This window comes from Euprymna scolopes, chromosome 10, assembly GCF_053919585.1.
Source record: "Euprymna scolopes isolate OS-2025 chromosome 10, ASM5391958v1, whole genome shotgun sequence".
Taxonomy (NCBI): domain Eukaryota; kingdom Metazoa; phylum Mollusca; class Cephalopoda; order Sepiida; family Sepiolidae; genus Euprymna; species Euprymna scolopes.
Window position 1 is genome coordinate 20,058,887 of NC_136491.1, and position 21,814 is coordinate 20,080,700.

The window sequence follows — 21,814 nt, forward strand, 5'->3', positions numbered from 1 at the left end:
CAGTGGGTAGCTGTTCTGTACAGGTCCTGGACCTTATCATTTTGCAGGCAAAGAGCAAAAGATCTTTCTCACGTTGACACAAAATATTATGTGCTGGAATGCTAAAGATTCACTATTTTTATGGAGCAATTCTAGTTTTGGTTTGGTTGCTAGCAAAATGTGGCTTCATTTGACTCTTGCAATTACAAAAATTGCCTGAGTATCCCCATCAGCATACCTCGGTTGGGGCACCTCAGGCAACAAGCAAATAACTTGCCCCACTCAAAAGCTGGGTAGCAAGGCCTGGGAGGGTGGACCTCCTGAGTAATACCCAGGCGATATACCTCAGTCCGACAAGTACTGGGCTGGTTCCCGGCCCCGGACCTGTCAGACTCAGTGTCAAGACTGGATCCTTGACATGTACTCTACCCAGTCTCCCTGCAGAAGACTCATCCCCATCATGAATAATGAGGGTAAGACTCTGATGGTATGGTCACATTGAAAGAATGGATGAGAGTTTTGGAGTTAGTAAATGTAGAACAGTTGAGGTAACAGGATCAGTTTATAAGGTAGGCCAAGGAAAACATGTAAGAAAATGAGAAAATGGTAAGGATTGTCTTTAGAGAAAGAGGATTAAAGATGTGGCCATTAGTTAAGTGATTGGTTTGTTTTCACATTGAAGCATTTGTTTCAAGTAAGTAATTTAGGAGGATAACTTTCAAATAAAACCATGAAGAACCCAAGTGGAGTCCTTAAGACAGGCAATAGTATTTCTTGTTACCTTAAAGTATTTTTTGGGGGCTATAGCTATGCAGTAGAATGTTTCAGTACAGACCAATCAGTCTCCTGTGCGTCATGAGTAAGTTGCTGGAGTCTGTGATAAATAGAGAAGTAGTCAACCATGTCAGCAAAAACATAACATACTCAGTGACATGCAATATGGTTTGCATTTTGCTAGATATACAGCTGATGTGCTAACTGTAATATCACAAAGAATTAGTGAATCTCTTAACGGGAGCCTCATTTCTAGAGCAATTGTTCTTGAAATATCAAAGGCTTTTGAAAGGGTGTGGCATAAAGGTCGATTTCACAAGATTTTCAGCTCCAGAAAAACTGGAAATGTCTTCTCAGCTATTTAATGTACAATGGGGAAAAAGGTGGCTTGTTACTTTTAATGCATTTAAAACCAAGCTCCTCTCTTTACATCAACATTCTGATCCCTACCTGGTCCCAAATGAAATGAATGGCCCCCGACTTGGGGAAGCACCATGTTTTGACAAGTTTCTGGGACTAACCTTAACTCATGATTTCATATGGAACACATATATCAAATCCATTGTCAAGTTACCTAGAAAAATGATTGGATCATTCTACCACTCCTGATGCAATCTTCATTCTACTCATTCCTGATGTAATCCTCTACCTGCATCCTTATACAAATACATCCTAAAATGGAGTACTATTGCCACATCTGGGGAGGAGCTGCTGAGAGCACCCTTTCCTGTCTCAGCAGGGTACAAAACCGACTTCAATATCTGGTAGGCGATGTCCTTTTCTCCTCTCTGCTGCCTCTTTCTTATAGAAGAGACACTGTGAGCATATCTTTGACCTATTTTTATTCCCATGACATTTGCTGTAAGTCATTTGCGACAAGCACACAACTATCTACAACAACTATCACCAATTTCCCTTATTTTCTATCTGTGCATAAAGCTAAACTAAAATTTCATGAGCAGACGTTTTTTTCCTAAAACTGCTCGTCTGTGGAACACAATACCATGAAACTGCTTTCCAACTGACTATAACATGGTCTTTTTCAAGTTCAATGATAAGCCATCCTCTAAAATAAATTAACTTATCAAATTTTCACCATCACAGTACTCATTAATACTTATTCTTGAGTGACCTCCGGGCCTTGATGAGCAGTGATTATATGGTTAAAAAAAAAGAAAAAAAATTTTGATGCCAAAATATGCTTAAGCATTCTTTTGAATATCATCAGCAAAGTCAGATGAGGGTTTCAATTATTATTAATAAATTTGGTTGAACTTGAAAACATTTTTTTTATTCTGAATATTTCATTACGCGTCCTCTTAATTCCAGTGTTGGTATCTGCACCATCTTGTGGCTACAGTTTTCTTGAGCCATTGACAGTGCATGAGGTTTCCTTTGTTACAAAGGTAAGTTATTTTAGAAATGCTTTCTTTAATCAGAAACAAATGGTGCATAAAGATTTTTTTGTTGATTAAATTCAGGGGAAAATAAGTCTTTAACTCAGACATATACTTTTAATCTTATAAGAACACATTATATTATAAAATGTAGAAATAATTGAAGATAAAAATATACAAGTAACAAATATAACGAACAAATGATGAAAGAATTTGTTTAAATGGAAGTTTACTTTGTAATTCATTTGAAATCGAAATAGAAGTTAAGATTTTACCGTTTCTTCAATCTTGCAAGACTGTTGTTTTATCTGAGTTAATTTGGGTGTTTATGGTTTTGTTTACTTTTCACAATAACTTCTGTTTTAGTTATCATTTTTTTTTTTTTGTCACTGCACATAGTCTGACAAAATGTCCTTAAATATCTTCTGATAAAAATAGTAGTGTTTTTATTTATCAACATTTTTATTTATCAATGGATTTAAAATTAAAAAAAAATGATTCCTTTAGTTTTAACATATTTTCATTTATAAGTCATCATCAGCACAAAAAATTTTGTATATTTTATGACTGTTTCTGATTGGAGGGAATCTATCTCTCTCTCTCTCTCTTTCTCTCTCTCTCTCTCTCTCTATATATATATATATATATATATATATATAGAGAGAGAGAGAGAGAGAGATAGATAGATATATTTATAAAGTGATGGTTGTGTGGTTCCAGTGAGAGAAAAAGTGTATATTTAAAAGAGTGGAGCTATCAACGATTGTAAGTTTTTCAGACTTTTGTCATTTTTTAATATTTTTATAACGCATTTCAAGCCTTGTTCAGCTCTCTTCAGATATTTTTATATAAAGTTGTTTTTTTTTTTTAGTTCAAGTCAGTAATATAGCTTATGTGCCACTGAAGGCGACTGGTTGTGGCACATAAGCCATATTACATCGCTTGACGATAACTTTTGCTTCTTGCCAACCAACTGTCCGAAACGTTAGCATGTTCAGTGTAGCGACTATGTAATATTTGTCTATATAAATAAAAACTATATAAGAAGTTGATCTTTATCTACTCGGTTAGAAATTTACTCACAACTGCCAGTGTCCTATATCTCCCCTATAAAGGCGCCCTTTGTCTATACTGTAACATTACATGTTAACATGTAGAGTCTGTTGCAATAATAAACGCAAGGAAGAAATTTGATTCACTTTTTTCAGTTGAATCAGTTGAAATAAAATGCATTTATTCATGGTACTTTCCAAAATAATGAATTGCCTCTTGTTTTAAAAGTCTCTTAGTTTGTGTTGTCTGCCATGTAGTTAAAAAAGTCTCTCACCACCGTAAGTGAAATGTTCATCTTCCCTTTTCTAGTTCATGGTGCATATTTTTCTTTTTTCTTTCCATTCTTTTTCTCCACCTTTTTTTTTTCAGTTTTAACAAAATGTATTTATTCATGGTACTTTCCAAAATAACGAATTTGCTCTTGTTTTAAAAGTCTCTTAGTTTGTCTTATCTGCCATGTAGTTTACAAACCCCTGCCATCTCGACATGGCTTAAAAGTCTTCCGCTGCCACCATGAGGCCACATGTTCATCTCACCTAGACGCATTTTCTTTCTGGTCCCCACCATGTGGTGCATTATTTTCTCTTTTTCTTTCCCTTCTCTTACACCACTGTGATGTCACATTACGCACTGAATATTTGAATATATGCAGCTGCAGGCGCTATCAGTGCTAGCAGCTCTTACAATACATGCACTAGTATTGCTATATCTGGGCTAACCACTAGTTTCTCCCTCTTGGATAGGATGCAAAAAGTCTTTAATCTAATAGGTCCTGCACTATTTATCAAGCTCCTACCCCTGTTACATATTTGTTATTGTTCCTATTTACAATGCCTCCCCACGAGACAGCGTTAGACACCAGGGTCGTTTTTTAATGTGGAGAAAAGGAACAAAAATAAAAATTGTCTCAGTCGTGAAGGATTTCTCCTCCACTGACAGAGAACAAGAAATTGAAGTGTATATCTGAAGAACAGATACTAAACTTTGATCTTGACCCGAAGGCCAAGAAAATATTTATTGTTAGTCTACAGAATGTGCTCCAATGAGTTTGCCGCACTTGTGCCCCTTCAAGATAAATACTTTATTCATCAAGAAGTACAGGCTGTAACAAAAGGAAAGAGAATTGTTAAAAGCATGCAAAGCAATGAACGATGTTAATAATATGACATTCACCCCGGGTGGAAAATGTTCAGAGTGGGGGTTATGGAATCATATACAAAAGTTCAAGTTTAAGCATCTCTATTTCTCAGCTGGTAGGGGTGGACGCGTTGTTGCTTACGAATAAGTTCTGATGGGTTTTTATCGGGCGCTATATCAATGGATGAAATTTTCTGGGATTATTCAGATATGCAAGGTTCTAATGAGGTATCTGGTTGTAGAGGTTCAGCTTCCTGCGAGATAGTACCGTCATTAGTGTGTGGCAGTGTATCTTGCAGTTTTAGGGCAAGTTGTTGCAGCAACACTGTTTCTTCTCTTCCAGTTGGGAGTCTAACATGAGCATATGAGTCTTTATTCCTTGAATAAGACGCAAAAAAAGAGTCTGTCTCTACTATAATATACCCCGCGCTGTCTACCAAACTCCAGCGTACTTCTATAGAATGTGCTCTGACAAATTTACTGTGCTTATACCTCCTTAATGTAAATACCCCTAACCAATCCAAATAACAGTAAAATCGCATCCCTTCATTGCAGAGGCCCAAAATACTTTCTACTCTAATAGATTCTTTCCTCAAATTACTTGTATTTAGAATTCCCTTTCTGGTCCCTGTTTACCCAGCTGTACAAACATATAGGAATTTAAATGTAATGTGAACAAACATCTTGTTGCACAACTGCATACTTAGATTATCCCCCCTACAAATATGATCCCTAATCACAGTAGCTCCTTACATCTCTTACGTCTTCCCACATTCCTTTTGCAAAAAAAAAACAACAAAAAAAAACTGCTGACGTGATTCCATTTTTAAGTATACGTTTCAAATCGTCATACTAATAAATGCACCGCCTAGCATCGAATGTTAGCAAAAGGGGTAGACAATATCCATTCATAATCAAGTCGGGAATGACTTGAGGAAATTTAGCCGAGTTGCTCAAGAATTGCAGATGTAAACCTGATAACTGAATTCTGGTAAGCATTAAAAAAAAATTATTTTAAAATGTCTGTTTTTCTTTCAGTTATGTATTAATTTATATACTGTTTATGTATTGTTTTACTTTCTATATACTTACCCCCACCCCAATACTATTGTTAAAATTTATTATTGGAATTTATTGTTGTCAATTTGTGGCTTGTGATTCGCTTGCTAAATTTTTTCTCAAAATAAATGTGTTCTCCAATTTGGAATTCAACATTTTCCCACATTCCTTTTGCAAAAAAGTAAATCTGTTGACGCCATTCCATTTTAAGTATGCTTTTCAAATAATCATACTAATAAATGTGCCGCCTAGCATTGATTGTTAGCAAAAGGGGTAGACAATTTCCATTCAAATCAAGTCGAGAATGAGGAAATTTAGCCGAGTTGCTCAAGAATTACATATGTTAAATTTGCCAACTGAATTTCTTTACTTCAGTTAGTGAGAAAGGAACCTATCACTATACTTTCCTCCAAACATGTCAATTGAACTTATATTAAGTAGAATACTTAATATTATAATCAGTTTTTTGTTTTTTTTTTAATGATGAGTAGACAATGCATTGTGGATGCATTGTCGGCAGTTCCCATAAATCTCGCTTCTCCTAATTTGCCTTTCAGTTCTCGTTTAGAACGAGTGATTTTTCTGACAAAGAAAGTAGAAAAAGCTGTATTCTAGGTTGGCAGTATTTTTGCGTGAGCAATTGCCTGAGATGTTGGAAATTTTCTGTTTCTGTTTCTATCTTTGTAACCATGTCACTAATAAGGGTGCTGGAGGTAAACATTTTTCTAGGCTGACCTTATCCGCCTGATAGTCAGGGACCCTAGCCTTGCACTAACCACTAAGGAGGCTATCCTATCAGCAGGTGCAATGTACTGGAACTGTTGTATTGCCATTTGCTGAATGGATTCTGGATCATGCAGTAGCTTCTGGTGGGGCTTCTCGGTGCCATATTAGTGGGTAATTGTTACGGCTTTACCTTATCATAGTCTACAAAAAAAAAATTTTCGCTTCTTTTTCTTCCTTACTTTCTCTCTCTGCCCTGCTCTAACCAAATCTGTCGATCTATTTCACAAATCCTAAAACTCCATCATGAAAAGTCTCCAGAAAGAATACACGATTAAACCCAAAACTCCAACTTCCAACGTAGGCCCCCCCACTATCATGTCTCTTCTCCAACATCAGGAGTCTACGTTCCAACCTTTGAGAGATTGAAATCCAATTACAAGGAACTAAACCAGACCTATTTTCCTAAGCGAAACTGGCATTGGTACCAACTATTGAGTTCGTAATTAAAGGATATTCTAATTTAACACCCAAATCTGACCCCCAAGATCGACATAGGCATGGAATATGTGTCTACATCAGAGATGGCTTTCCATATGGTAGGGACATCTCCAAAGAAGACCCTAAATTGCCTATATGTGCTTTCACATTGCACTTGCTGACACCACTGCGTTTATCACCCATAGCAGCGGAGTTACTATCTTTAAAAGCATATCTAAGAAAATTGACCACATCCTGTCTGCTCATCCTTCGGCTAACATTCATGTCTGTGGGGACTTCAGTGTTCACAATGTGGAATGGTTAGCCCACTCAAACAAGACAGATGATAAGGAGAAGTTCTGTCATGATTTCTCCATTGCTTATGACCTAACTTAGATTGCTTACGAACCCACCCATTTGACGGCCAGTATGCAAGTCTCCCAGACTTTTTCCTCACAACTTGCCCTGAGCTATGTTCATCTTCCGTTCTGTCTCCACTGGGATCTTCCAACCACTCTGTTAAGATAAAAGCAAAATATAATAAGTCCTTCGACATACCTCTCTATCGTACAGTATATCGATACTTTATGACTGACTGGGATAGCTTTTGTATTTATATCAGATCTACCGCTACATTCCATGTTTAAAACGAACAAATCCTCCATAATATCAGACCTGACGGAATGGTTAATTGTAGGTATAGACTGCTTCATACTCTCCAAAAAATTCCATCAAAAACCTAACAGCGAGCAGTGGTTCTCTCCAGAATGTGCTGCTGCAATTGCACACAGAAATCACTATTTCCATTGCTTCCAACATAATAGATGTACTGAGACTAAAGCCGCCTTCAGGACGACCAGCAACCACTGTAAAAGAGTAATAAACAACACGAGTGAGTTGTACGCTCAGTCGGTCAAGTCCAAAATAGCAAAAAGCAAATAACAAACCAACCATCATCAATAGAGCTGAGGTAATCTCGTCAGCATCGGACAAAGCCAAACTCTTTGCCAAAAACTTTGTAGCTAAGTCTACACTATGTGATCAGAGCAGCCCCACCTCCCCTCCCCCATATTTCCTCCTGTGTCTGAAAACATGCTATGCGACATACAAATATCTGTGCATGATTTTGCCAAGCTAATCAAAAACCTTGATTCAAATGAAGCAACTGGCCCTAACAACATTGCTTAAAACTTCAACCAGAATTAACTCCCATACTTACAAAGCTGTTTAAGTATTGTCTTAAGGAGAATTGCTTTTCAACATCCTGGAAAACTTCATCAGTATGTCCCGTATTCAGGTGATCGGTCATCTCCCTCTCAATACAGACCAAGAAGTCTCCTGTGTGCCATGAGTAAGTTGCTGGAATCTGTGTTAAATAGGGAAGTAGTCAAGCACCTCAGCAAAATAACCTTCTCAGTGACATGCAATATAGTTTCCGTTATGCTAGATTTACAGCAGATGTGCTAACAGTTATATCTCATAGGATTAGCAAATCTCTCGACAGAGGCTTCCTTTCTAGTGCAATTGCCCTTGACATATCAAAGGACTTGATAGGGTATGGAATAAAGGTCTACTCCACAATATATCCATAACTGGAAATGTCTTTTCAATTATTAAATCATTTCTCTCTGATAGGTTCATAAGAGTATTGGTTGATGGGAAGAAATCAGAAGCTCACAGTATTAATGCTGGAGTCCTTCAGGGGGTCCATCCTGGGCCTAACTCTTTTCCTGATCTACATAAATGATCTTCCAAATCACATCCTAAGATCATTTGTAGACATTTATGCTGACGACACTACCATCTACCGCAACACTTCAAAGGTCATAAACGACCAAGTTCTCTCTGATTCTCTCTCCTCTGATCTTGATCACATGGTGCAATGGGGAAAGAGGTGGCTGGTTAATTTTAATGCATCTAAAACCAAGCTTCTATCTTTCCTTCATCAACCTGATGATCTCCATCTGGCCTCAATTGAAATGAATGGCTCTCATCTTGGAAAGGCTCCATGTTTTGACAAGCTTCTAGGTCTGACCTTTACTCCTGATCTGAGATTGAACATGTATATCAAGCCATTGCCAAGGCTGCTGGAAAAATAGTAGGAGTGTTCTACCACTCCAGTAGATATCTCACTGCTGATGCAATTCTCTACCTGTATAAGATCCAAGTAAATCCAAGGATGGAGTACTATTGCCACATTTGGGCAGGAACTGCTAGAAAGATCTCATCCTGTCTTGACAGAGTTCAAAATAGACTTTGTAACCTAGTGGAAGATGCCCTTTTCTCTACCTTGCAACCTCTTTCCCACAGAAGAAATGTTGCAAGCCTGTCTCTGCTTTATCGTTATTTTCATGGCAAGTGTTCATCTGAGCTCCAATCTATGATTTCCTCTATGCTGACTTTCATGAAAAACACTCGTCTAGTTGAAACCACTATCAATAATTTCCTCCACTCTTTATCTGTTCCTAAACCTAAACGTAGATTCCATGAATTAAGCTTTTTTCTTAGAACTATGCACCTGTGAAACTCTGTTCCGATTTCCTGCTTTCTAACTGACTACGATATGTTGTGAAAAAATTCTTGATAGGCCATTCCCGAAAGTAATCCAATTTACCAAATTTCCACTACTAACGATTACTACATGTTCCCTTTGACCACTGTATACTCATTAACCTTTATCCTCGAGTGGCCTCCGGGCTTTGATAAGAGGTGACTCCTTTGTAAAAAAAAAATTTAAAAATTCAATATGCCTTTTTTGTGGTGAATAAAAATTTTAAAAATCCAAAAACAAAAAATATTAAATCAAATGAATACAAACGACTGGTTTTACACGGCTCAGGGGAGATAACTCTTGTTTTCATTTTATGTTACTAAAAATAATTTTCATATTCAGCTTTCAAGTTGATATTATTTTCATGTTTTTCATTCTAATTAAAAAATTTTAATAGAATAAGTCGAGAACTAATTAATTAAGAAGCTCTCAAAAAAATTAGCAAATTCATATTGGCCTATAAAATTGTCCTTTATATGACTTATAATTTAACTGAATTAATTAATTTTTTTTTTTTTCAGGAAGACAACTTAATTTACATGAGAAATGACCACATTCAAGTAACCTTGGACAATTGTGGAAGAATAGTTAGTTTAAAATCAAACAAAACAGATGTGTAAGTTTTTTTTTGTTTAAATTGATATTATGGAATGCAATTAAATGTTTGTCAAAACCTAAAGACAGTGAGTCAAGTACGATAACCATTAGGCCAGCTTGACATGATCTTTAAAAAGTGTTTTCAAACCTACTTATTTTTAACATAACTAATTTGTCATCTGAACGCTTCACCCATGCGCATTCTTAAAACAGTTGACAAACAGATAAAGATCCAATGCCCCCCACCCCCACATACCAATTTTTCAATGCTGACCCCTTAGCAGCCATTTTTTCTGGATGAAAACCAATTCAAAAGTATTTTACATGTCTGAATACCCTATGTACCAAATTTCAAGTCTGTAGATCAAAAATTTGTTGAGTATATAGGTTGAGAAGTGTCCTCACACACACATTTTTATAGATGTACTTAGCATTGCCCGATATTAAACGTTACGGTAAATTCCTTTAAAAAATGAAGTAAAAAAAAAAAAGCACAAAGAAACTAAGACAATTTGTATATTTATTTATTTATTTGCGGACTGTTATTCTCATCTTCATAGTAGTTGTTACACCACGTCTTGGACAACTATTCCTCTAGCCTTCTTCGGGTGGTTAACCGCGCCGGGATAGGAATGCTGAGTCTCTTAACTGTATCCTCAGTAATTACTGCCTTCCATAATTGTTGTTGTCTCACCACGTTTTGGCCGACTAATCCTCTGACCAACTTTGGGTAGAATTGAAACTGCCATCTTCAGACAATACTCATCTGGAACCATAGAGATGCAGCACCTCCATCGACTGTGCCATGGGCTCTGAAGGATACAGCTAAGAGAGTCAGCATTCCTATCCTGTCACAATTAACCGCATGAAGAAGTTAGCCGAAACGTGGTGAAGCAACAACAACTATGAGGATGAGGATATGTGGGAATTGAAATTCGATTGTCGTCCTTTAACTCTGATAACTGGAGAGTGACGCAGCCATGTCACTTCCTGTTTCTTATATTTCTCTCCCTCTTTTCTGCTGAACTCTCAGCAAGTCAAGATGTGACAGAGTGTGCTCCTGGTTGGTTTGGTCATGCCAACCAACTCTCCTGACTAACCCATCTGCTTCAACCACACGTAACGTTACTTCTTTCTCAACGAACCCTTATTATCAAAGAACCCTTATTCTTACTATCTATATCCTTATTATTTCTCATGTCTATTTATGTAAATAAATCTACATTCTTTCACTAATGCATATATCGGTATGTTTTCGTCATCATTGTGCAACCTTTTGCTTTTCAATCACTCTACCATTCAATCCATTTAACAACATGGAGGATGGGATTCTAATTACATAAGATATCCTGCCCCCCCTATCACCACAGATAACAGTCCACAAATAAATAAATCAAAAATAGATACTGTAGCAGAATTAGCAATAACTGAAATGAGGGGAAATAGAGAGCTTACCTCAGATACGTCTGTTGTGATTCGGGCTGAGCGGAAGAAAGAGTTCAAAGATGGTGTCCATGTGTTTTTATTAGTGTTGACTCCATGCAATTCTCGTAGAAAGCAGTGACAAGCGTCCGGCAGATTGTGTGTAGGTGTTTCTGGCGATTGGATTGTTCTTTGTAACGAACCACATGTCTGCGAGAAGCACGTTTTTTTTTTTTTTGTTTTTCTGCTTCTTCTTTCTCTACGGTTATTACAGCCAAGAAATACCTCTCCTTTAGAGGTGGGCGATACTGACTATTTCCTATCTGTGTTCCTGATTTTTTTTTTGCCTACTACATTTTGCTTCAAGCTATTTCGGCCTGACTATGGCGAAGGTGCGGATAAGCAGTGATATTATCAAGCCGTTCTCTGGTTAGGGAGTCGTTGTAGCGTGGCTGAAAAAAGTGAGACTTGTCGCACAACTTCAGCAGGTGGATGATGTAGCGATCCTGCTACTTTTATATCTGGAAGGTGATGCACTGGCCCTCTACATGAAAATGGAGGAGGACAATCAGAAGAAGATAGACCAGATTGAGGCCCGATTAAAGGAGGCATTTACCGACAACGCATTTGCAGCATACAAAAAAATAACTATGGTTAGATTGGCTGGCAAACGTGTGGATGTTTACGCCAACAAAATCAGGCAGTTGGTTGGATTGACCGGATTCACAGGAGATGGCTTAGAGAGACTCACAAAATTGACTTTCATCACTGGGTACCCTGACGCCATCTCAATTGCTCTCCAACAGGTGCCGAACATCAAAGTCCTGACCCTGGGGGAGCTAATCTTGAGAGCGAGAATTTTGACGACGACTGGGGAACAAAATCAGGACGTGGTTGCGGCCACACGCTCACCTAACAACAGGGCCCAGAATATTCCTGTTAGTGTGACCTGTTTCAAATGCAATGTTAAAGGCTACCTTGCAAGGGACTGTCAAAAACGCGGAACACGGTGTTACCGGTGCAGTGAGAGTGGACACTGGGCTCGGGACTGCTCGGGAAACGAGCAAGGGGAGAACGCATAAGCGCCAGTCTCCTTCCCCACCAAGATGCGAACACTCCGCTCTCGGTGATAAGCATTCATGTTGATGGGACGCGATGTTTGGCACTTATTGATACCGCGTGATTATGCAAATATATAATTCCCAGCCGCTATAAAGGCAGGATGCTGGAAAGCAGTGACGAGCGTCCAGCAAATTGTGTGTAGGTGGTTCTGGTGATTAGATTGTGACGAACCACGTGTCTGCGAGAAGCGAGTTTTTTTTTTGTTTTTCTGCTTCTTCTTTCTCTACGGTTATTACAGCCAAGAAATCCCTCTCCTTTAGAGGTGGGCAATACTGACTATTTCCTATCTGTGTTCCTGATTTTTTTTTTTGCCTACTACATTTTGCTTCAGATACATACAATTAATTTTAAAAAAATTAAGATAAAATCAAGAGAATCAATTTGATAAGGGCTTTGGAACCAATTTTTTTCCTTCAAAAAATCTTCAAGTTTTAAATTAGCTCCTTCCCCACTTCCCCCCCCCCCTTTTTTTTCAAAGCATGAATTAAAACAAAACCTGGTTCTTAAATTTCCTTGCAGGGAGACAGGATCTAACTAAAAAGTCCCTTTTCCTTTTTGCTGCACTCTATCTCTCACAGATGTTGCTAGTCTCAGTCTTTTCAACTATTATGTACTGTGTTCTTTAGAATTGTCTTATTCCCTGCTTCTATAGAAAAATTTAATAAAAATTGGTGCCAGTAAAGATCGTCAGATAAAGGGACAATTTTTTATTTCATGGGATTCCAGAGGTCCCTTTGCCCACCATCATCAGCTCAAACTGCTAAAATGTCGTACTCATTCCAAAAGACATAGAAACAAATATCCAGATTTAAAATTAAATAAATGTTTTGTAATTTTGTGGTTGTAAACAAAATCCAACTTTAGATTATTAAAAACTACCACTACCACTACTACTACACATCATCACAAGTTTTAAAGTTCAACGTTTGAGTCGTACACTTGATTCAATCTATTGCCAACTCTTCTGTTAACCTATGATGTTTCAAGTCCTCCTTGATGTTATCACTCCACCTCTGCCTTGGTCGACCTCTTGGTCAGACTCCAGGGACATCAAAGTTAATGATTGTTCTTATCCCATTTGTTGACTCACATGTGTTGGATGTGTCAAACCATCTTAGTTTATTTTAGCATAGGGTCTCATTTACTGAAATGAGGTCAAACCTAAATCTCAACTCAGGGGGTTCTATCAGCAAGTTTTGAGATAGTATATCCATCGTATCATTTCATGTGAGTTAATCTGGTAATATCCTCAACTGTGACCAGCCAATTCTCATTAGTGTATAGGAAAATGCTTCTGATACAAGTGTTGTAAGCATAGCCTCTATTATGTAATGATGTTATTACTTGACTTTTAATGAGGTCAACCCTTTCAACAACTTCAGGGACATCAAAGTTGATGATTCTTCTATGCCATGTGTCGACTGCCACACATTGGATGTGGCCAAACCATCTCATTCTATTCCAGCGTAGTGTTTCATCTACTGAATTGAGGTCAAGCCTAGACCTCAGCTCATTGAGATTGGTTCTATCAGCAAGGAGTATATGAGGAGCATATCATTGTATGATCGCTGCGAGTTAGTCCAGAGATAGAATAAACAAAAAATGATGCTCTGTGAGACTGATCGTTTGTATTACGTGTTTTGATCGGACTATTGTTCTCATTTTGAGTGTTATTTGTGCAATGTTTTGGTCGGTGTAGCCTTTTACCATCATCAGGAATCCCTGTCAATTATTTTGACCTCGTTCCACTAGCTGATCACATGTGGAAACAAAAAGGAACACACTTCCCTTTGTGGAACGAGGTAAAAATGATTGACAGATGAAAGGTGGAGAGTCAGGCGACTCAAAGCAAACAGCAAATAAGCTACAAAAAAAAAAAGGAAATATTACTAAGCAGACCAAGCTTGGAAATTAATAGCATTTGGAAAGGGGGTTATTTCCCTTCCATTGCCAAAATTTTAAAGATGTACAATTTTTGTTTTTCCTACTAATTGTAGGAAAAACAAAAATTGTACGTCTTTAAAATTTTGGCAATGGAAGGGAAATAACCCCCTGTCAATCTTTATTAGAGTTGCCTCATTTTCTTCAACTAATTTTTTCACACATATGAAACAATGGCTAAAAATAGAACAACTCCAAGAATGCAAAAATATCTACGGAGCCAATAACTTTTCTCTTTCTTTTCCAAGACAACAACGAACATGCCTTTTCCGAATAACAAGCAATATGCCTGAGGACGGTCAAAGGCCAAACCGACCGAAATGTTGCACAAATAACATTCAAGATGAGAACAATAGTCCAATTAAAACAAGTAATATAATTGATGAATATTCTGTAAATATAAATCAGGAGGTGATACTATTAAAAAAAGGCTCTATCTGAAGATCAAACTATCTAAACAAGAGAATAGTCAATTGTTTTTTTTATTAAAGTCTTATATTAAAAGAATTATAAAATGCATTAAGAACCAACTTTACGGTTATCATTCTTTTTCCAGAGAGTGCATTTCTCCAGACTGTCTTGGAAATCAATTCCTTCTTTTTAATGATGTTCCTCTTTTTTGGGATGCTTGGGATGTAATGGATTACCATTTGGAGACAAGGTAAGGAATCTTGTAAATCAATGATAATTAGTCTACCAGATTTCATGTTCTTAGGTCTAATAGTTTTATTTTTTTTGTATTGCCATTACTATTGATCTTTTTTATTTCAAGATCAGAACCCAGAAAAGTCTATCTGAGGACGAGATAGATAAGCCTGAAGGCTAACATCCTAGAGGAAGGAATATAAATATTTTTACAAAGAGGTACAGGATGCCTTCAATAAGTTTCCAGACGTTTTTCATATGGGCACTTTTATTAATAGTATACATATGAAACTCTAGTCCCCTTCGAAGTAATCTCCTCCGGCTGCAATGCACTTGTTGTACCATTCCAATAACTTCTGAAAGTCCCCATGGAAGTTCTCTTGTGTGAGTGTGTCAGCCTCTTTCATCTTCTCAATTGTTTCATAATGACAGCCTCTAAAGTTTTCCGTGAGTTTAGGGAATAACACAACAGTCACAGAAAGCAAGGTCTGGACTATAGGAAGGGTGAGGAACTGTCTTGATGCCCATTTTGGTCAAATAGTCTGTAACAAGGATGGAATTGTGAACTTATGCATTCGCACAAATTTTCCACATCTTCAGTTCCTCACAAATAATTGTGCATACAGTTCCCACACTGACATCAAACTGTGCATTTATTGTCTCTATAGACCTATGATGGTCCTTATCCATGAAATTCTTTATTTGGCCAATCAACTCTGATGTCTTGATTTATATTACTTATCATACACTTCTCATCATCACTCACAAACTCCCTGCCTTCCTTGAATCTCTTATGCTACTTAAAAACGGATGCTTGATTCATGCAAGATAGTCCAAAAGCTGACTGAAGTATTCCATACATTTCTGTGGCATTTTTCCCCAAGTTTAAAACAGAATTTTATTGCATATCGTTCTTCTAAAGTTAGTCATCTCATAAGATGTAGATCAATAACATACTGAGTTTTCAAGAGTCAAGACAATTTTAGATGCATGTACAAAAAAAAGTCTAGAAACTTATTGAATGCTCCTATCCTGAAATAGCATGAAATTCTTAAAAAATTTTTTGATGTTTAAACATTAAAAGAAAAATTTATATTTGAATTTTGTCTCTCTGTGGATGAGCAACCTTTTTGGACCTTGAGAGCAAAACATTTCACAGTCAACACACCCAAGAGCAGGAATGTAAGAAAATATAAACAAAAGGGATGGTTTGATTTGGAATTTGTAATGACAACGTAGAGAGACAGATGTATAATCAAACGAACCAAACTGCCAGTCAGACAGCTTTTACAACCTTATATGATAATGTTGGGAAAATGTTTTTCAAGAAAAAAAAAAACTTTACCCTATTTGATATTGTGCTGAGAACAGCTTTTTCCAATCAACTTACGACAAAGATCACAAACTGAGAAAAAAAATTTGATTTGGGAGTTTGTCAAATAAAAAAGAAATAGTATAAATCGTTGTAAAATATGTGTTCTTGACAATATTCTAGTAAATTCTAAAGATGCCAAGATTAGGAATTATCAAAAAGTCTGCTGACAATCTGATAAAATTTTTTGTGATCAGAACAGAAGATGTATCCAACTCCATCAACATCAAATAAAATGGATAAGTTCATAAAGTGATCGATTGGTTTATGTTGGTCATCCATCGTGTTCGAAGAAAACTCTTTGTTTTAGCAACTCATCTCTGTTTTCGGAGGTGGCTGCACAACCCCCAGGTTAGAGGCATAGGATCTGGCACAGTAGAGGCACTGAAACTCTGTAGTTTTTATCACTTGTTGATGCTCTGTGATGCTGATCTCAGGCAGCAATGAACTTCTGGCGATGAGCGTCTTCAAAAGTGACAGTAGCTTTGTGGACGGTGGCTCGGCAGTTTGATTAATCACTAGCACAGTTTTCCAATTCTTTTAGTCCAAGTTCGCACCACTGTATATTGGTCTTGATTATGTCTTTGTAGCATTTTTTTTTTTAATTTGGAAGACCATGGTTTCTCTTTTCTTTCTGAAGTTCTTCGGACAACAAGTGCCTTGACATGTGGTATTCTTCTATGCAGATGACATGCCCTACCCATTGCAGTTGGGCCTTGGTGAGCATACACATACATGTTTGATCAATTGGCTTGATCTAGAACCTCAAGATTAATAATGCAGCCTGCCAGCAGATTCCAAGGATGGAACATAGAGCACACATGTGAAATTTCTCAATTTTTTTTATGTGTTTGCAGTACAGCATCCCAGTCTCACATCTATAGAGGAGGGAGGGGAGGACCACTGCATTGTACACTTTCAGCTTTGTACTTAAATGTGACTGAGCACTTTGTTTTAGAGTCTTGCTAAAGCTCGACTGGCTTTGTTAATTCATGTATAATTTCTCTGTCCAAGAAGCCATTAGAGGAGATGGTGCTCTCTAGATATTGGAAATGTTCCATATTCTTCAATTGGGTGCTAGATTTTTGCAATAAGTATAAACACACAAAAGAAAATGATTTGTGTATATTGATATTTTAATGTTTGAATTTATTAAAGGAAGCCTTTAGAAAATTATCTGCAGCAAGCCATGATTGTCGATACAGGACCCCTCCGTTCTACTGTGAAGGTAGGTTTGATTAATTTCTGTTTCTTTTCATCTTCTACTTATACAATTGTTTATTTTGAAAGACTTTTTATTAACCAGCAAGTATTTGAGACACAATGATGACTTTATTATTAAAACTATTAATTACTAGCAGGACCCGTGGAAATTCTACAGCGGACTCTTTCATATGTAATATATTGATGTTGGCATTCTGTGGATGTTCAGTGTAAATTGAGTTGCCCTGATATTATTGTAGCTTTTGTGTTAAAACTGCAAAAGTATTTATGTAAGCTAGCAGGGACACCCAGTGTAGCCTGGTCGTAAAGTTCATTTAAATATTTTTCCTTTACTCCTGATCTGAAATGGAACATGTATATCAAATCTGTTGCTAAGGACGCTGGGAAAATGGTGAGATCCTTCTACTGCTCCAGAAGATATCTCACTACTGATACAATTCTCTATCTGTATAAAAGCCAAGTACGTCCACGGATGGAGTACTGCTGCCACATCTGGGCAGGAGCTGCTAAAAACAGCCTATCCTGCCTTGACAGAGTACAAAATAGACTTCGTGGTTTGGTGGGGGATGCCCTTTTCTCTTCCCTGCAGCCTCTCTCCCACAGAAGAGACGTTGCGAGCTTGTCTTTGTTTTATCCTAATTTCCATTGCAAGTGCTCGTCTGAACTCCAATCTCTCGTCCCCCCTCGCCAATCTTTCACGAGAAAACCCGTCTGGCTGAAACTACTGTCAATAATTTTCCCCACTCTTTATTTGTGCCTGAATCCAAACGTAGATTCCATGAGCAGAGCTTCTTTCTCAGAAGTGCAGGATTGTGGAACTCTCTTCCATTCGCCTGTTTCCCACCTAACTACAACTTGGATGTCTTCAAATCCAACATAAACAAATTCCTGACAAACCGCCCTCTTAAGTAAGACACTCTATCAAATCTCCAATACTAATGATTACTACAATACTATAACATTGATTACTGTACATACAATAACCCTTATCCCCGAGTGGCCATTGGGCCTTGATAAGTGGTGACCTCCATGTAAAAAAAAAAAAAAAAAATATGATATTTTAATTCTTGCAGATTTTGTATATCTAGGTCCTGGATATGACCTTAAACTATATCCGATGGTGAGGACCCAGCTTGCGGGCTTTGGGGAGTGTGGAGCCACCCTTTAATTGCCATTGTTGCCAGGTCCACTCTGACTCGGAGTGGTAGTACCTGTTAGGGTCCCAACTATGGGTTAAATAGAAACCGACTTGAAAAAAAAACAATATATTCTGTTAAAAGAATTTTCTTCAAAATAACTGGATTCAGTATTAAATAACCTGAAAAGGGTTGATATGCCGTAAAACAAAAACAACCAACCAACCAATCGTATATCTAATAATAGTCAACTTTCTATCAGTTCTTATAAATTTTTGATTTACAAAATAAAATATATATATATCCATATGAAATGAGTGCATCAGCTCCAATCTAAAGCAAAAGATAAACTTATGAAGAAAAACTATATATATATATATATATATATATATATATATATATATATATATATATATATATATATATAGTGTTATAATTAATAATTCCAGGAGGAAATCCGGGTATGAGAGCTCAATGTGGTAAACAGAGCAATAACATAAAAATATAACATGGAAATTACATAATTGTCGATGCATTGACAATTATGTAATTTCCGTGTTATATTTTTATATATATATATATATATATATATATATATATATATATATATATATATATATATATATATATGACTTGAGTTTCTTTCAGCTATACTCAAAACCGAAACCAAAACTTATAAAGAATTCTTGATAAAAAAGAAAATAGATTACTGAAGTACCGGTCCTGGATATGACCTTAAACTATATCCAGTGTTGAGGCTCCAGCTTGCGGGCTTTGGGGAGTGTGGAGCCACCCTTTAATTGCCATTGCTCCCAGGTCCACTCTGACCTGGAGTGGTAGTACCTGTTAGGATCCCAACTATGGGTTGAATAGAAACCGACTTGAAAACAACAAATATATTCTATTAAAAATGTTTTCTTCAAAATCTTTGGATTTGGCATTAAATAACCTGAAAAGGGTTGATATGCCGTAAAACAAAAACAACCAACCAACCAATTGGAGTGCCATCAGCTATAATCGAAACCGAAACCAAAACTTATGAAAACTTCTTGGTAAAATTATTTATTCCAAGTATCATAGCACTTTTATTCTGAAGGAAAAAGATGTAAGCGTGACACAGAAAAGTACATGCACGCTACTGTATTAATATATAGATAAGTTTTCAAAATATTCATTGTTTCTTGATTATTTAAATTAAAATAATTTTTTTAATGGATAAACATAATTTCTATTTTATTTAAAAAAATAGAATTAAAAATCTGAAAGGAATCGTTCTTACAATATATTTTCGTTATATTAGCAATGATGGACATCGGTGATACCAGTTTTTATTTAAAAAATTTTTTTATTTTATTTCCATATACTATGACAAAATGCTATGTTTGATCATATGATTTATTAAAGTTGTCTATGGTATTTTTGTGAACAAAATAGAAATATGAGGTGCCTTCGGTAAGTTTCCAGACTTTTTTCGTAGCGGCACTTTTATTAATAGTACCCTTCTAAGTAATCTCCTCTGGCTGCAATGCACTGTTTGTTCCATTCCAACAAGTTCTGGAAGGTCCCATGGAAGTCCTCTTGTGTGAGCGTGTCGATGACCCTCATCACAGCTTCTTTCATCTCCTCAATTGTCTCATAATGACAGCCTTTAAGGTTTTCCATGAGCTTAAGGAATCACCAAAAGTCACAGGGAGCAAGATCTGGATTATAGGGAGGGTGAGGGACTGTTTTGATACCCATCTTGGTCGAATAGTCTGTGACAAGGATGGAAGTGTAAACTGGTGCATCCATACAAATCTTCCGCATCTTCAGTTCCTCGCAAATAATTGTGCATACAGTTCCCACACTGACATCAAACTATGCACTTATTGTCTCTATAGACACATGACGGTCCTTATTCATGAAATTCTTTATTTGATCAATCCAATCTGGTGTTCTGACTTCCTTTATCCTCCCACACACCTCATAATCCCTCACAGACTTCCTGCCTTCCTTGAATCTCTTATGCCACTCAAAAACTGATACTCAATTCATGCAAGATAGTACAAAAGCACTCTGAAACATACCATATGTTCCTGTGGCATTTTTTCCAAGTTTAAAACAGAATTTTATTGCATATCATTCTTCTAAAGTGTCCTGACGTCCAGATTGCATATTTGAAATTCGCCAGCTGCGTCAATTAAGCTTTAGTAGGGTGTATTCCAATCCTTTTTGTAGCTGTTCATTTGAACCTGAAATCATAAAAATTGGTCTGTCATTTCATAAGATGTATTTTACAGGATTTTACGACAATTTAAAATGCCTGTATAAAAAGTCTGGAAACTTATTGAAGGCACCTTGTATTTCAGTTATTTTATGGACCTAACCAACAATTGGTTCTAGTGACCCCAGATGAAATCAAAGGAAAATTTTAATACTGTCTTTAGATTATGTGAAAAATTTTACCCTTATTCAAACTTATATAAATGTTCAGTTAATCTATTGATTTCTATGATAAACAAACATATATATATATATATATATATATATATATATATATATATATATATATATATAGGTAGATAAGTCATTACTAGAGCTGTGACAACAGAATATTCTTTTCATTCTTTTGACTCTCAAGTATATATCAGACACAGTAAGACACAGTCAATCAACCGAGAACCACATCAGTCTATATAAAAACATATAAGATATTAACGGATATATACTCAAGTAAAGAATCAAAACAATGAAAAGAATATGCTGTTGTTACAGTCCTAGTCATTACTTACCAAGGCCAAAATCCATTTAAGTATATAGATTAAGGAGATTGTCAGTTGAACAGTGGAATAGTTATAGAAGGATTGTAAATAATGTACGAAATGGGTAAAATTTGATTGCTTAAGAAGGGTAGCTTAACAGGAATTTGTTTATATTGGACTTGAAGATGATAGTCTATATGGAAGTAGATCCACAGCATTTCGTGGAAATTTCTTGGAAAGAAACACTGTTCATGGAAGTTCCATTTGGTTTTAGATGCATAAAGGAAAAAAAAATTTCTTTGCAGTGTTGGTAACTTGAAATAGCGTTCTGAAAGAATGCATCGACTTTTAGATGCACCCAAGCATTTCCTAGGCTGTTTACACACATGCTTCGCTTTGTTGGGTGTGTGAAATATAATGATGAAAGCTGATAAGAGCCATCATTTGGAAAGTTGGCTTAT

At 36.6% G+C, this 21,814-nt stretch overlaps 1 protein-coding gene across 2 annotated transcripts in view; it reads left to right on the plus strand.

Annotated features, from left to right (window-relative positions):
* LOC145285839 (alpha-mannosidase 2C1-like) overlaps positions 1-21,814 on the plus strand; it is a 166,111-nt gene that overhangs the window by 105,275 nt on the left and 39,022 nt on the right. For both annotated transcript variants that reach the window (XM_080134279.1, XM_080134278.1), the window contains exons 21-24: positions 2,083-2,159; positions 9,675-9,769; positions 14,792-14,896; positions 17,411-17,480. In XM_080134279.1, coding sequence (XP_079990405.1) covers positions 2,083-2,159; positions 9,675-9,769; positions 14,792-14,896; positions 17,411-17,480 — 347 coding nt within the window. The remainder of the gene's footprint in view (positions 1-2,082; positions 2,160-9,674; positions 9,770-14,791; positions 14,897-17,410; positions 17,481-21,814) is intronic.